Source organism: Xiphophorus hellerii, chromosome 3 (assembly GCF_003331165.1).
Source record: "Xiphophorus hellerii strain 12219 chromosome 3, Xiphophorus_hellerii-4.1, whole genome shotgun sequence".
NCBI classification, from domain to species: domain Eukaryota; kingdom Metazoa; phylum Chordata; class Actinopteri; order Cyprinodontiformes; family Poeciliidae; genus Xiphophorus; species Xiphophorus hellerii.
In genome coordinates this window covers 30,376,622-30,392,687 of record NC_045674.1, presented here as the reverse complement: position 1 = coordinate 30,392,687, position 16,066 = coordinate 30,376,622, and the positions used below count along the sequence as shown (strand labels likewise).

General features: G+C 38.0%; 1 protein-coding gene across 4 annotated transcripts in view; it reads right to left on the bottom strand.

Moving 5' to 3' along the window:
* Nucleotides 1–13,582, bottom strand: part of cep192 (centrosomal protein 192) — a 38,161-nt gene extending 24,579 nt beyond the window's left edge. For 3 of the 4 annotated variants that reach the window (XM_032558854.1, XM_032558858.1, XM_032558857.1), the window contains exons 1-20: nucleotides 13,366–13,582; nucleotides 12,780–12,951; nucleotides 12,456–12,563; nucleotides 11,527–11,684; nucleotides 10,175–10,230; nucleotides 9,771–9,906; nucleotides 8,660–8,775; nucleotides 8,434–8,514; nucleotides 7,469–7,615; nucleotides 7,068–7,221; nucleotides 6,023–6,237; nucleotides 5,415–5,519; nucleotides 4,164–4,295; nucleotides 3,292–3,553; nucleotides 2,172–2,321; nucleotides 2,024–2,088; nucleotides 1,657–1,881; nucleotides 1,384–1,525; nucleotides 801–883; nucleotides 451–717 (exon numbers count right to left, since the gene is read on the bottom strand). In XM_032558854.1, the coding sequence (XP_032414745.1) occupies nucleotides 451–717; nucleotides 801–883; nucleotides 1,384–1,525; nucleotides 1,657–1,881; nucleotides 2,024–2,088; nucleotides 2,172–2,321; nucleotides 3,292–3,553; nucleotides 4,164–4,295; nucleotides 5,415–5,519; nucleotides 6,023–6,237; nucleotides 7,068–7,221; nucleotides 7,469–7,615; nucleotides 8,434–8,514; nucleotides 8,660–8,775; nucleotides 9,771–9,906; nucleotides 10,175–10,230; nucleotides 11,527–11,684; nucleotides 12,456–12,563; nucleotides 12,780–12,946 (2,769 nt within the window). In that variant the 5' untranslated portion in view covers nucleotides 12,947–12,951; nucleotides 13,366–13,582. The remainder of the gene's footprint in view (nucleotides 1–450; nucleotides 718–800; nucleotides 884–1,383; nucleotides 1,526–1,656; nucleotides 1,882–2,023; nucleotides 2,089–2,171; nucleotides 2,322–3,291; nucleotides 3,554–4,163; nucleotides 4,296–5,414; nucleotides 5,520–6,022; nucleotides 6,238–7,067; nucleotides 7,222–7,468; nucleotides 7,616–8,433; nucleotides 8,515–8,659; nucleotides 8,776–9,770; nucleotides 9,907–10,174; nucleotides 10,231–11,526; nucleotides 11,685–12,455; nucleotides 12,564–12,779; nucleotides 12,952–13,365) is intronic. The other variant, XM_032558855.1, reaches the window with a different exon arrangement.
* Between the last annotated feature and the right edge of the window lie 2,484 nt (nucleotides 13,583–16,066).

Genomic DNA, 16,066 nt, shown 5'->3' with positions numbered 1-16,066 from the left:
AATTTTCAACAAACACTCGAAACAAATACAAAATACCAAAATAGAGCTGAAACGACCAATCAGGTTACTTGTGATGAGTGGTTTACTGGCACCATCGTTCTCTCAATAATATTATATATTATACAGTATATTGAACACGCACATGAATGTTAGAACATTGTTTTAACTACTTAGTCGGTAAAGGTTAGGGTACATTTCATTAAACTGAGATAAAAGGTAGAATTAAATAAGTGTTCACTTCTTCCTATTCCACTTCTTCCTATTCCTTTTCAAACAAATTATTTTGTTCTTGGTTATGCATGCCCATGTTTTCTCTGTCCTACTGATTGTTTTAAAAAACATGTTTGAAAATAAATAAACCAAAATCATAATTCATTATGATACGTTTTAACTCTACCAGCAACTATAAGAGGAACACAGTCAAACAGCGAACAGATAAATTAGTCCTACATGATGATCTGTGTTGGGCGGCTGTTTGTGGGCAGCGCCGGACACCGGCCCACTCCTGGCCCTGGTTTTCTTGGACAGACCCACGATCATAGCAGCCAGCTGGGACGGGTCGGTGCTGATGGAAGCGTTGGCGATAGCCGAAGCGATTGTGCTGATGCTGAGCATCAGCGAGCTGTTGTTATCTGGAGACAAAACGCTTTGGTTCGCCATGGTCGACTCAGATCCTGAGCCTGGAGTGTATTCAGACATGGCAGCTCCTTTATGGTCCTGAAACACACAATAAACCCAGGTAGATCAGAACATACTATAAGTGTCTTAATTTATTTTTAAACACAAGTAGCGTTAGGTACCTCAATTTTACAAGGTTCTGGGTCAGGATCCCCTTTTGGTGGCAACCTTTCACCAGCAGCATTCAGAGTTTTGTCCAAATCTTCTGCAAGGACATAATGAGCCAGACAACATTTAAGAAATTAACTAAATGAATTATGAAAAAGCCAAACTGTAACCAAGCGTGGTGTTAGAGGTGCAGGAAAAAAAACAAACAAAAAAACTACCGATTAAAAATGTTCAAAAATCGATTTTAGTCTGCTTCATTTTTTGTAAAATTATATAGAAAAGGTCAGACGGGCACATTGACTGGATATTGGTTAAAACAAATCTGTAATTAAAAGTTACAGAATTTTATGTACAAAGCTATTTTTGTTTAAGTACAAACTGAAGGAATTTGACAAAGTGCAGCAGTGCAGAACATTAACGTTTTAAATAAATGTTGTGTTTACATTGCCTTTTCCAGTCACAATTTAAAACTGAATTTCCAGACAGTTTGAATAGAAATATTGGTTTCTGAATCAAAAATCTTGACTCTAAAAACAGGATTGAACTGCTATACACTGAAAGATTTGCATGTCTAGTTTCAGATGTTTACAAACACACCTGTGTTGAGAGTTTTGTCTACTTCACCAAAGTCTACAGTGGCACCGAGATGCAAGTTGTCATCAAATGAGAAGTCAGATGGTTGGATGAGTGGAAAAGGTCCCCTCTTTTCTGGAGAGGTGATGATGTAACCAAAAGATGGCTAAATGAACAGAGGATGATTTCAATGAAAACATTAACAAAACACAAACACCAAAACCAGAATCCATCTCTGCTTCAAATATACATAGAATCACAATAAATCATTAACCTGGACAGTTTGTATCTACTGACCCGTTTGACATCATCTCCATCAGCACTGCCCAGACAGCCCAGAGCTTCTGAGCGCTGGCTGAAGAACTGTCCTAAAGACAGCCGCAGGTAGCTTTCATCTCCCTGCTTGATCTCCGACAAGACCTGGGAAGCCCTCATCAGAATGTGGCTGCTGGGCGGAATCTTCCAGGAAGAGTCACCTTGGAAGGTGCTGTTGCCTCCAGCTGCTGGCTCAATCTGCTCCTCCTGGTGGAGAGAAATACTCAGAAACTGAAGTATTCTGAGGCACTGAAAGCTAAACCCTGGGGGTTCCAGCTTTCTGAGTCATCTGGAACAGTTTTAATATAAGATAGAAATCAGGATCAAATTTAATCCCAAAATGATTCACCTGGATAAACTGGTGCTCTTTCTCAAACTCCTCTTGATCCTTCACTATCTTCTCCATAGCATCACCTGCAAATTAGTGGCAGCAAAGTGCATTTAATAGCAAGTCACTGACATGTTATTTTACAAGAAAGTTGTGATCTTGAACATACTAGCAGGTAGAAAGTCCTCATTTTGAACCTGGCTGCTATTATCCAATTTCTTCTCATCAACCTCTTTCTCAAAGTTGGAGTAATAAGCCAGGTCTGTGACCCACTTCCCTTCTTCATTCTGGTAAACGACACTCTGACCAGCGTTGGCTCCTGAAGAAAAAAGCTTGTTAATATTTAACAAGAATATTGGTGCGTATGTAGTTACAGAATCACATAGGCAGAAACTACTGTGGGTGCACCAATAAATTGGCCCCGATTTCTTTAATTACGGGTGATTGGTCGATATTTGCATGTGAAACCGATCTACTAGGTCTGAAAATAAACCACTGTTACCCTTCTGCTCTGCTGTGAGAGCTGGGCTCCTTCAGCTTAAGTTAAATTCAAGACAGCCTTTTTTGTCACCTGACATAAAATTTAAAGACCAACTTCAGAATAAGCAAAATGAAAAATGATTACCACAGCTAACAATTTCACCCAAATATTTATTTTAACATAAAGACTTTTTGGTCCAGTTTAGAAGCTACAAATTTTGAAAAACTTTCCAAAGATTAACATAAAAACGCGCAAATGGCAGGTAATTATTATTTAATCATTTATGAACGAAGAGTCCCGGCTTCAGCAATGTCGCTCTTATATGGAGATTGCGTGATGTTACAGCGAGAAGCGTTCGGTAAACTGTTAAAGAAAATAAATAAATAAATGTTTCCAATTATTTTAATATGAGAGGAACTGCAACCATAAAATCCTATTTACGCTAACGTTTACATCAACATTTTTAAGACTTCTGAAAGACTGATTTGAGACATTTTTATACCAATCAAAGCCTTATTCTTTAGATCGATAAATTCTGATTTTTTTTTTTTTAGGAATCTGTGGGAACCCACCAGGTCATGTCTCCACATGTGAGATTAACAACTTTCACCCCAATGTTGCCAACCTAGCAAAATATATTTAGTGACTTTTAGACAAAAAAATAAATAAATTCTGTTTAGGCAGGTTAGACTTTTTTAAAAATTGTTGATAGGCTAAAAAACTGCAATTAGTGCACCACCAGATACTATAAATAAATAAACTGAAGGATTGTAGCTGATGTCAGTATTTAAGTGAACTCTTAGCCCACCTTGCTGAAACTCCAGCTCCATGCTGTCTGGACAGTTGGTCCAGCCTTCATCCAACTCCTCCGGATCCTGCTGGAAGCTCTGGGAGAAATACTTTGCTTCCAGCGACGTGGACAGAGGGTTGTCATCTTCACTGGCACCATCCGAAGCTTCAGAAGCTGCCACATCCCCACAGGGGCCTCCTCTAGGGCCCAACGAGTGCCGGCCCCCATCAGGCTCATCCACTGCCTCGTCATCAGTGGCATCCTGGTTGGTGTCCAGCACCTGCACAACGGTTAGATGGCAAAGATCCTCAAATGGAAAAATAGTAGATTTTTCCTTATTAATTGCTTACAGGTTGTGGTAACAGTTTGATGTAAATACTGTAACTGACAAGAGACTCAGAATTAGTCATTATCAGTACCAGTAAGGTATTTATGCATGAACTGAAAGGAAGCACAGAGATGTATAGATAGAGACTATTTTCATAAACGTTGAAATATCTGATGCATTCAGGATGCAAGACAGGAAGACTTTAGTAGATAATAATAGGAATCCTCTGAAATGCTTACAATGTTTTGGAATCTCAGAGTTCTGCTACGAATCTAGATTCTCCAAATTACACAGAGACAGGTGTTATAAATGCTAAAAAACAATATAAAATGCTAAAACCAGTTTAAAATGTCAACCACTAGTTTTTTTGTTTGCTAATGAAACACCGTATGCAGCTTCTATACTAGCATATAAACAATAAACACTCATGGAAAGAAGGCCATCTTAAACAAATGTTTTGCAAAATCAGATGAGAATTCAGCTACAACATTCTGACTACTGCATCTGTAGCTACATGGGTCAGAAGACTGATTTAGCTCCATGTCGCTGTAATACACAGAACCTGGGAAAGATGGAAACTGCCGTGTGTGCTTTGAAGAAGAGAGGCGTTAGTTGGATCCTGTGGTCTCCTCAGGTAGACTGAATCCAGGACGCGCTCGGCTGTGGGGCCACAATCCGTGCTCTCCATGGCATCCTGGCATCCGAAACAGAACCAACATGACATCATGACCATTGGGAAATATTTGGATTAATAACGCTACATGTCATAGTCAACTGTTTTTCTAAATTGTATCTCAAAAAGTAAACCGATTGGGAATTCCAACCAATATTTTCAATCTGAAAACTTAAAATTGTAGTAATGCAAGAAAACACTAAGAGTTTTTTAACAGCATTGGACAACTAGTCTTTTCCAGATGTAGTGAATGTACCTCTACAGTGTATCTGAAGATACATTCAGGTACATTAATTAAGAATTAATTGTGCTTTTAGAAGAGGGGAAAAAAATACTAAATTCACAGTCACCTTTTGTAGCCCTTAGAATTTGATTTAAATTAGTCTTTAGCCTGGTTAGCTAGCCTGGTCGGTGAGCACAACAATGATAGAATTCTACCCATTTTTGGACTTGCAGCTTAAATGTTGTAGTTTGTATGGGACAGATGATCAGAATAAGTGTGTGCTCAATGTTCTCACACTGGCAGCATCTGAAACTGCACTGTTAAAAACATTTATTTGAATAATTCATCAACACAAAGTGAAACTCAACAGATTTATTCATTCATTATTTTTGGCATGCTTATTTTACCCAAGTTTCTCAGGGGAAAAAAATTACTTACATTTTGGGCTGCTCACAATATCAAACCACAATTGTTATAGCAATATTAATCTGTACAATACCATACAGCTGTATGTAAAATTAATATAAAAAAAGAACAATTAGAATATCATTGAGATTAATGACCTGAAAGGTTTTCTAAAATGTAAAAGAGTTTACATTAAGTCAAAATCAACATCGATAAAAACACTTGACATATCTGTGTATAATTAATGGGTTTGACTGTTTTGAATTGAATGACTTCTCATTGATATTTTCTGAAATGTTCCTACAAACCAATGTTATAACGCTGCCCCGTCTCCTAATTCTCATAACTACATTTTAAACCTAGGCAATGCTTCACTAGAATTTCATTTAGAGAACCTCTTGATGTTCTGGAAATACAATCTGTTTAATGTTCTATTTTATGCTGCTTCTTAAGTTTTAAAAGAAATTTATCCCCCAAAACAATCCGTAGAGAAGTAGAACTTGTGTACTTACCAGGGCCTCTTGTCTGTCCAGCATCCTGCTCCAGTGAGTGTGGGATGCTGCTGTGGAGGACGAGCTGGCCTCACCGGTTCCTACAGGTCCGACGCGGTCGCCCATCTGCAGGACGGAACACACACACAAGAAATACTGAAGGGCATTGATCACCAAAGAAGAGTTAGGAATGGATACACCAATAGCACACACATGGTGTTAAATTAAATTATCAATAAGTTTCTGAAACAATTAAACTCCAAAGATCATTAATCTGCCATTACAATTCCATGTTTTCCATTTTTGGGTCCATAATGGTGGTAAGACTTATATTCTCACTGTGAAACAATTTTTCTTTTTTCAAACCAATATTTATTCATGTCTACCTAATAAGTTGCATATTAGCCAATTAAGAATTAATTGTGCTTTTAGAAGAGAAAAAAAATTACTAAATTCACAGTCTCCTTTTGTAGCCCTTAGAACTGGATTTTAATTCATCTTTAGTGTAAACTTAAAGAGGAGCAGTAAAATTAACAAATTGTAAAATATCCTACCAAACCAAATAAGGAGATTTATCCTTAGGTTTACATTCAGGGATTTTTAGCCTTCTCTTCAACAGGATATCACACCTGTGTAAATCTGGGAAAACCGTTCCTCATGTTTTGTGGGAGACTGCCGAAGTCCTTATTGTCCTCGTCACTGAGAGGACCGCTCCTAACAATCCCCAGGCCACGCAGGGCTTCGTATGTAGTCAGGACTTTGACTGGAACAGGGATGGTGGAAACGCCGCCGTCATTTCCGCTTTCCTCGCTGCCGCTGCTGCCGTCGCCGCCGCCTCCATCCCCTGTTACAGAAACACAGCACAAACTGGAGGTTAAACCCACAGAGCAGGTTAGGCTTTTCACCACTGATTGAAAGCCATAGAAAAAAAATAGTGGCTACACCTCACAAACCAAATTACAGCTGAATAAATTAATTTAAAAAATAAAATAAAAAACAATTTCATGCATTCCATGTATAATGTTTGATTCCTGACCTTGAGAACTCTGCCTTGACTTTGCAAACATAATATTTCTGTTTTTTTTCAGGCCTTTGTAGCCCTTAGCCCCAATGTTAAAGAGAGGCACCAGAAATGGACAAGTGTGGTTAATTAATCCACTAATTTCACTCTTTTTAACTTAAATAGATACATTTTTCACTTATATAATTTATTGAGATGTATGAATAAATAAAAATAAATGGAGCAGTAATATTTTTAGAAAAATAGGAAGTACAAAAAAATAAACACAACAGGTTGACTAACTTGGTCAAACATATAAAAATAAATTGCAACAAACTTTCTTTCAAATGGTTCAGAAAGTGCAATTAGGAATTCTAAATATAATGCAATATAAATAATAAAGCATGACGTCCCACAGACCACAAATCATAGAATTAGTCTAAATAGATTATTCCGGGCACATTTTCACTCAATTTAGATTTTTTTTATCATGGCTGATCTAGGTATGGATGGATGGGGAAAAGTAAGGGATGGAACAAAAAAAAAGCCATGTTTGCTTTGCTCCTGTGGTCAAAAAAAAAAAAATTTCGAATTTATTATTATTTTTTTCTTCCTCAATATTGGGACAAATTCAGATATTATCTAATCGGTGCATCTCCAAGTGTGTGTTCTACCTGCAACAGGAGAGCTGATGACCTGTCCTTCAGCTGATCGTCTGTGTCCGATCCCAGGAAGCAGCGATGGACCGCCACGACCAGAGGAAGCCTCGTCGCCCGAACTGCCGCCTTCTAAACCAGGCCTGAAACTGGGACGGTTACTTTCTCCAACCTGTGCAAACATGTGGATCCCCACAAAAAATAAAATAAAATAAAAAAATAAAAAAAACAGTAGCTGCTGGAATACTGTTGCTTTTGTGGCAACATCACAGTCCTGATTATTCTTTAACTCTTTCTCTGGGGCTCAACATTTTTCATTCCACCTCTCAGCTCAAGTGTAATATAAACCACAGTCTGTCACAGATCCTAGCAAATTAGGTTAAAGACATTTCACATCTGCAAAATAACTATTTCCTGACCAGTTGTCTGGACGTGCTGGGCAACAGCCGTGTCTTGGCGTTGTTCCTTCTGGCCGTCTCCAGCTCGTCCTCGGTGTCCTCGTCACTGGCTGGACACGAGTCCATGCCGGTAGCAGCGAGTCGCACATCAGGCATCCGGAAATCCTCCTGGAGGAACATTGTTACAAAACTCTTCATCCAACTCTGCAAGGCCACTTTTAAACCAAATTTTCCCACAGTAAAATTCAAGCACCTTTCAGGCACTTTACAGGTATGTTTTCTAACTTTTCCTGGACCACCATTTGCAAATAAAACAATACAAATAAACTAAAAAATAAGACAGTTGCAATACACAGTTATATATAATTAATTATTGTTATTAAAGTCTTGTGACAGTACTCTACAGCAGGGATAAGATAAACTAAATAACAGAATTTTGTGTTTCAAAAAGTTTCTCACACACCTGACTGATCTGGGAACAAAACACTAATTTAACAAAAATATCCTCCAATATCTATAATGTTTTTTAACAAATAAAATAAAAAAACATATTCATTACATTGAAACAGTTTTAAGGTAAAACTATTTACTATTAACCTTCATGGACAAATGTGTTTAAATGCTTAAACACAATATACAGAAAAGGTTCTGACAATTGGCGAATAAAAATAATTTTGGTGAGTCTAATTAACTTAAAACAAGAACATTTAAATCTATTTAACTTCAGACAGCAAGAAAAATAAAGCTGTGTGTGTACATAACATTTTCCAACTTTACTTTTTTAATTGTTAGATTGCACTTTATTACAAAACTGTACAGATTGAATATCTAGCACTTTCCAAACCTTGATTCATTGAAGTTGAGGTTTTTTCAGGAATTTCAAGCAGCCATATAAACCCTAGTTATCAATATAACACTCCATATTGATAAAGTAAACAGTGATTAGGTTCACAAGAAAGAAAGGCAGTGATGAAAAAGAACCTAACCTGATTGAGGAACTGGTATCTTCGCTTATGTGCCTCTTCCGAACTGGCATCAGACGTGTAACCTGCAGCAACCCCCACTCCCTGTGCATAAGCAAAAATAAACAACTTAAATTACGCATATTAAAGGCATAACTTCAGATTTTAAACGCATTCGCTCAATGCAGACAAAGATCAAATCACATCAGTTAAAAAATCTAACTGATGTGAATAGGAATAGGAATCTTACAGTCACAGGAATCTCCTGCCCCTCCACTCTGCCTCTCTGTGTTGCTGGAGGAACCAGTTTGTTGAAATATGCCTCTAGTTCATCATCAGGCAGGTTGTTCAGGTCAAGGTCATCATCTGGTGGCCAAGCATATTGACATGTAGCGCTAGCATCTATGGCTCGGTCACAAACTACACCCAAGCTTTGGGATTCTTCTGCCACATCAAGACATAAATGATTAAAGAATAAAACTATTATAAATCTGAATTCCTATCATTTTTCCATTTCAGAATTCCACAATGTTCCAAGCAGTTACAATAATATTCTGAACACACAAGTCTAAAACAGTTACCTCCCTGAGTTTTATTATTTTCATGTTTAACAAACCGTAAGACCAAAGAATTTTGAAGTTGGTTTCTGATTATGCAGAGTGACAATGAGCTGCTGTGCTGCTTTCAGTGGAATCTGAGCAAATTTAGATCAACTCCTCATAATGTAAGACCTGGAAAACCCTGACAATGTTACTTTCATTTGTGACATGAACAAAAGCAAAGAAAATTACCAGACCAGGTCTGCAGCAATAAAAGAAATCCCACAAAACCAGAAAGATTATTTTTAACTCTAGAATTCAAAACTTGTTCTGATAATGTGCTTTAGAAACATGTGGCCAAGCACTTGTGTGGTATATACCTAGTGACATCATGATAAGGCGTTTCTGTCTGCTCTTAGAGCCGAGCCAATACAAAGAAAAATGCTCATCACACTCACAATTCCATCTCACCACAGAGACGTGTGTCTGAATGAGATGGTGTTACACCTGAATGTGTGGCTGTAACAGAGTTTAACCAACAGAAAAATTTGATTGTAGTAGCCACCATTCAGCCCAAAGAGGGCAGAACTGAGGCAGGTTTAGGCTAAATATTGCAGAATTAAAGACGTTTACGCAAAAACGTCACAATTTGCTTATCATAAAGATAGAGCCCTAAAAGACCAACTTATACAATTTATCTGCTAATTAAAGTTGATTTGGGGTTTAGTTATTCTTCAAGTTTCTTATCCATACTAACAAAATGATCAAATCAAACTTTCCCAAACCTGGAAGGAACCCTGTAAATGGAAAGAGTAACAGTACCTGTCACATCACTGTTCATGGTGTCCATATACATGAGCTTTTCATGGACCAGGAAGCTGGAATTACTGCCACTGCAGGAGTCACTGTCCAGTGCACCGGCCTGCAAGCCGTCCGCCTCAGATGTAACAGCTACAGCCTGAATCCATATGGACAAATTTAACATGATGAGTAAATAACAGTGAGTCCGAGTCAAAAGCAAAAACACAAAGATCAGTTTAGACCTTTACTGTCCCTCAGTAAAGGACAAAACTAGTAAACAAGCAGTAAGAAAACAAAGACAAGACTTGAGGTGTTACAAGCTCCCTGACCAAAATCAGAGAGAAGAATAGACATCAAATACAACAACAATCACATACAATGGATCCGTCATCAGAGGCCAAAGTTGTAATTAAACAATCATGTACCTTTTTGTTGTTCTTCTGGCCCAGGTGGGCAATTGTCAAAGGACCAGATGAAAGATCTATAAAATAAACATAACTCCATTTGTAAGGCAGAAAGATTTCCAGTTACAGCCATCTTCATCCAACACCAAAATGTTTGTATTTGCATATATAGCACCAGTGAGTCATATATTATAATATTCAAGCAAATAAACGTAGCTTTTCTGGTTGTGTTTTATCAAAATGTTGCTTGGTTAAAATCAACAAGCAATCCCATAGAATTTTAAAAAAAATGCAAATTAAGTAATATAGTAACTCTCTTTGGCTGAGCGTAAAAACTAGGTTGGTTCGAACAGAAGCTGCAAGTCAAATCCTGAAAGATTCCACTAATAAGAAGAGATGAAAACAGGAAGTTGCTCATTTCCAAATGAAGCTACCGTAAATCAGGATTGTCAGTCGACGTCATGTTGTGTCAGCAGCCAAGTTACTGCGCATGTCACCTTGAGAAGACAGGCAAGAAACTATTTACAATAAGGCTAATAAAACAATTTACAACTCGCTGCCAGTGCAGATCACCTCTCTTTGCCCGGTTAACACCCGCACACTGCTATGCAGCATCTGCGGTTGTCAGAAGTTTTATTTTAAGCGTCTCTGTACTTAGCACTGCCTCCCGTTCAACCGGCTGCGTTTTTAATTTCTGATGGCTTAGTTCATCACCTGCCTTTATCGATGCAGCTACATCCCCATTTTCCCTCAAGTTGTGCCCAAGCTAGGAAGAAAGGATTTTATTTGTCCTTCGCACACTAAACTACATTTTTGGACAACCCTATTCCAGTGCCTTTATTGTATAGGTTTGTCTTATTTAGAGGGACTTGGCATATCTCATAGAGAGCTGATTATCTCCCTGTGAATAAATAGCTTTAATATCGCTGGCAAGTAATATTAAAGTCCGATGTTTAGGTCATTTCCTCTCGTCATTTATCGACTCACCTGCATTTAATGCTTATGAGTCATTGAGACGCATCTCATCCACTAATGTAAATTTAGTGGATGAGATTTGAGTGTGAGAAAATAACTTATTTTCTCACACTCTGATAAACGGGTATTTAAGTCAAATAGTCCACTGACTGACAAAATGCTAGCGAATTTTAAAACAGAATGATTAATGTTGGTAACCATGGTAACCAGAGAGCATTTAAAGACCTCCTGGCACTTGCTGCAGTCAAGGTGCACGCGCATCCGCTGTGTTTACAAACAAATAATCCCTCTATAAGAAAAAAGCAAAAGAGCAGAAAAAGGTAAAAATAAAACTACCAAGGTAGGAAAGGAAAGAGAGTCTAGGAGAAAAAGAGTCTTAGGAGGGCAGGAGGACTCACCGCTCCCTAGCTCTGTGGGCCGACCAGACACTGAACCTGTTTGGGTGGGAAGAAGGCCAAGCACAGAGCCTTGGTTTCTGGATGCACTCCCATCCAGACTGATCTTTAAAAGCATGTCTGTCAGCTGGTGGGTGGCAATGAAGTCATCTGCATTCTCCCTGTGACACAAGAAAAGAGAAATATTCAAATACAAACAACAAGATTATTTATCTCAGCAAAGCCATTTTCAGTGATCTAGGTTTGTCTTTCCTGGCTGTAAAAACAACCTAGTGACAAGACAACTCCTCCAGAAACACTAAAGTACTGCATACATGTGAAAAGACAAAATAAAACTGCTATCCAAAACCTAGAGTGCAGCTATGACTTTAAAGAAAAAAAAAACATGTCTAGTAGCAGTGAGCTTTGAAATATTGTGCATTAAAACTTTACACAAAATCTTAATAAATAAATTACAAAAGAGCATAAACAAAAACATGGTTGTTAAAACAAATTTAAAATCTTAATCACCCTAATTTTGGGTATTTATTGTGATTTTGATAAAAGCAATTATAAATAAAATCTCATCATTTTTTGCCTAAAAATGATTTACTCCATGCAGTTGGAGCATCAAAACAAATACCCAAATAGGGAACTTTACAACAATTACAGTCAGGAGGGCAAATATGCTGTTAAAAGGTCAACAAGAACTTGGCTCAAGCATATTATGAAATATTAGTTATTGATGCTCTCATGGGACCAACATTTTAAAAAAATTTAAAGAGGAAAAAAAAAGAGCTTAATTGTTATTCTTAAAAAATGACCAACTGTTACTGTGATTTTACAATAACAATAACATAACTCCTTAATCTGGACACACCATAAAGGGTGTGTGTTTGGGTAATTAGGACAATTTGAAAAGATATCTGAACAAAAACTTGTTTTTTACTCACAAATCATCTTTGAAGCCAAGGGAAAACTTGGGATGTCCTGCAACAGATGACTGTGACTTGCCTAGTTGTGCTCTGCCCTCCAGATATGAAGCTTCCTCATGATCTCCTCTGTAAAGTGATCACATTGCAATGATTTCACAAAGAATTAATAAAACTTAAAGGAAAGGGGTTGGGACAAATTAATTGAAAACATACAATTTGAGCCCTGGTGGACATGCTGACCAGACGACTCTTTTCATTTCCAATGTCACAGAGAATATCGATCAATTTGATACATTTGGAGGAAAAAAAAAAAATTATGTAGGAGGTCCCATCCTTTCCCACCTGCTGTCAGAGCTGGGTCTAATTTTAGCTACCGTGGAGGCAGCCACAGGCAGCCCAGGACCTGAACCCAGAGTAACATTCTCCAGGGTGGCGCGGTCGCTGTCCAGAGACCTGTCGAGGAAGCTGGGGAAGGCTTCATCCTCCAGCTTGTAAAAACTCTCCGCCATATTTCCTAAAAAATAAATAATAAACAAAACTGGTGTTATTTCAAGAGAGCTGCTTTTTTTTTCTTTATTCAGAAGGACATAAAGACATGCAGGTTAATTTGGTGTAACCATGAAAACAAGTTAAAGTGAGATTTAATGAGATCGGTTTTACTCGTATAGGATCAGTATTTGACATAAACGGTCAAATTTACCCTCGAATAATGAAAGTACAGTTTGCTTAGCTAGTTGCTAAAAACAACGAGTTGTCACCCTCCACAGCACAACAACTGAAGTTGCTTATTTTGTTTAATAAAGTTTTAAAACTTACAGGCAGGAATGACAAGTTACCCAGGTTCTGCTCTATGCTAACGTAGTTCTTTATGAATTTCACCAAAAACAAAGAGTTCATAGCCTAAACGTTACTTTGTCTTAAAACTCACATTCACTCACCAGGAGCGGGCCGAGATTGAATATTCCTCTCCAGCTCTAGCGTTGTCTTTTAAACTTGTTCAAACACGCTGAAAAGTGAAGTTAGGTTCCTGTTGTTCGCTCCCGAACACACATGTTGCTCGTAATTTATTAAAATACAGCGTTTCAAACGGTACGTACTCCGTACGGTAAGACCAAGCAGCGCCCAGACGCTACAGGAAGCCCGCGTGAGCGTCATATTAGAAGGGCGGTACCTAAATATTTTAAATGATTTGATTGGCCGCATCAACGCAGAGGGCGGAAATAGCAAAACGTGATAGGTCGGAACAGGTGCCGCACTTTATTGAGCAGTTTGGAAAATATACTACTTGTGTATTCTTGTATCAAGCAGGGGTGTCAAACTCCAGTCCTCAAGGGCCGCCGTCCTGCAGTGTTTAGATGTGCCACAGGTACAAAACACTGGAATGAAATGGCTTAATTATCTCCTCCTTGTGTAGATCAGTTCTCCAGAGCCTTAATGACCTAATTATTCAGTTCAGATGTGGTCCAGCAGAGGCACATCTAAACGTTGCAGGGCAGTGGCCCTCCAGGACTGGAGTTTGACACCTGTGCTAGAACATGAAATGATTTCTTAAATTCACAACTTATGTACATGATGAAAAAACAAACAAACTATACTTTAGACATAAGTGATTATTTACTAGATTTGAAACAAAACTATGTTTGTGTGAATACTAATTATTATTATTAGTAATTATTGTTAATAAAAACATGCGATATTAATTATATTAATAGTATTAGAATATAATGTACATATTATTTGTGTTCTTTGCTTGAGAGTATAACAAAAAATACGACAACAAAGTTAGCAGCTTGATACAATGAAAACAAATCTTTCATGTATTTTGGGGTTAAGCCATCCAGTGGTTTATAAACTAAAGTATTTTAAAGTCTATTCTCTGAGCTTATGTAAGAACTTTAGAGCGGGGGTGATGTGCTTTATTTACTTATTTTTAGTGAAAATGCAAGCAGTAGTACTTTTTAAATTATTGAATAATGATCTGCTAATACTGAACTAAAAGCTGTGCATTACCAACCAGTTAATCTCTGTTTATATTTTCTTTTCCTATATTAATTTTGCTTTGACCAATTGGTCCAGATCTGAGGTGACACCTGTTCCTGTTGGGAACCCAGTGGGAAACCCAGCCCTCACTGCTAGTCAACGTTTCTAGCTGGGTGATTTTTTTTTTTAGGTGACTAAGTTGGTAAAGAATGGACCCCACAGCTAAATGAGAAGCGTATCATGTGCTCTGATACATGTGATCTGTCAAGCAGCTGCAGGAACGCCTGGACTGGCAGACAGCTGCCTAGAGAGAGCAAACATTCCAGTTATTTCAGTGCATTGCATCTTGAAAAACCAAAATAAATAAGTCAACCAGATAATAAAGAATCAAATAATAAAAGAATCAGCGATGTGTTTGCTCGTTTCAAATTGTAACAAAACTTTAAAATGACTCTGTTATGCTAGTTATGAGTGAGACACTTTGTTTTCTCACATGATATACAGTAGCTCCCATTTGTCTTGGCAAAAATTCTCAAATTCTTATTTATTTATATTTTTTAGCTTCAAGTGACTAAAATGATGGGTTGCACAGTGGCGCAGTTGCCTTGCAGCAAGAAGGTCCTGGGTTTGAATCCCAGACCAGGGTCTTTGCAGAGTTTGCATGTTCTCCCTGTGAATGCGTGGGTTCTCTCCGGGTACTCTGGCTTCCTCCCACAGTCCAAAAACATGACTGTCAGGTTAATTGGTCTCTCTACATTCTCCCTAGGTGTGTGTGTGTGCATGGTTGTGTGTCCTGTCTGTCTCTGCCTTGCCCTGCGACAGTCCGGCGACCTGTCCAGGGTGACCCCGTCTCTCGCCCGGAACGTTAGCTGGAGATAGGCACCAGCACCTCCTGACCCCGCTAGGGACAAGGTGTTAGAAAATGGATGGACAAAAATGATGAGGTCAGAAGACTAACATGGCCACTCAGGAACCTTTTTAACAACATTGGCAACATTTAATGATGTTGCCAACACCAGGTCGACTTGGCCTTGTGTTTAGGAACATGTTGCAACGCCATGCTGGTAACTTAACCATGCAGCCCATTTTAAATCAGGTTCCTAGCTAAAGTGAATTTTGAAACAACTACACCAGTTTTTGAAGGTCACAGATTACTTTTTTTTTTCTCTTGGAAAAAAAGAGCTCCTTTTAGCTTTTAGGAGTAGTTTGAGAAGACAGTACTTTTTACTTTTACTTGAGTAATATTATGAACTGTAGCATAATAATAATGAAGTATACCCGCTCGTACTTGAGTAAATTGAGTCAAGTACTCTACCCACTGTGAGTAACTTTACCTTAAGAACATATTTTAACCAAAATGCACCAGACAAGCAAACACACCTAGAGTTCATGTAACAGTCAGACCTCCTGTTTGTACATGAGCCTGATGCACTCATGAGTATAACTTTACCTGCATGACAATGAATCATAAGCTATCTCTTGTTTCACATGGAAGTCACTTACTCATACATGGTGTCTGGTTTTGTTGGAATGAATGGGAAGTAGTTAAAAATGACTTAAATTTACTTCCGCAGGATTTTAAAAAAGTAACACCCGATTCGTGAGCTTTATTCAGAAGTCCTTCAATTCATGACAAGAACAAAACATTG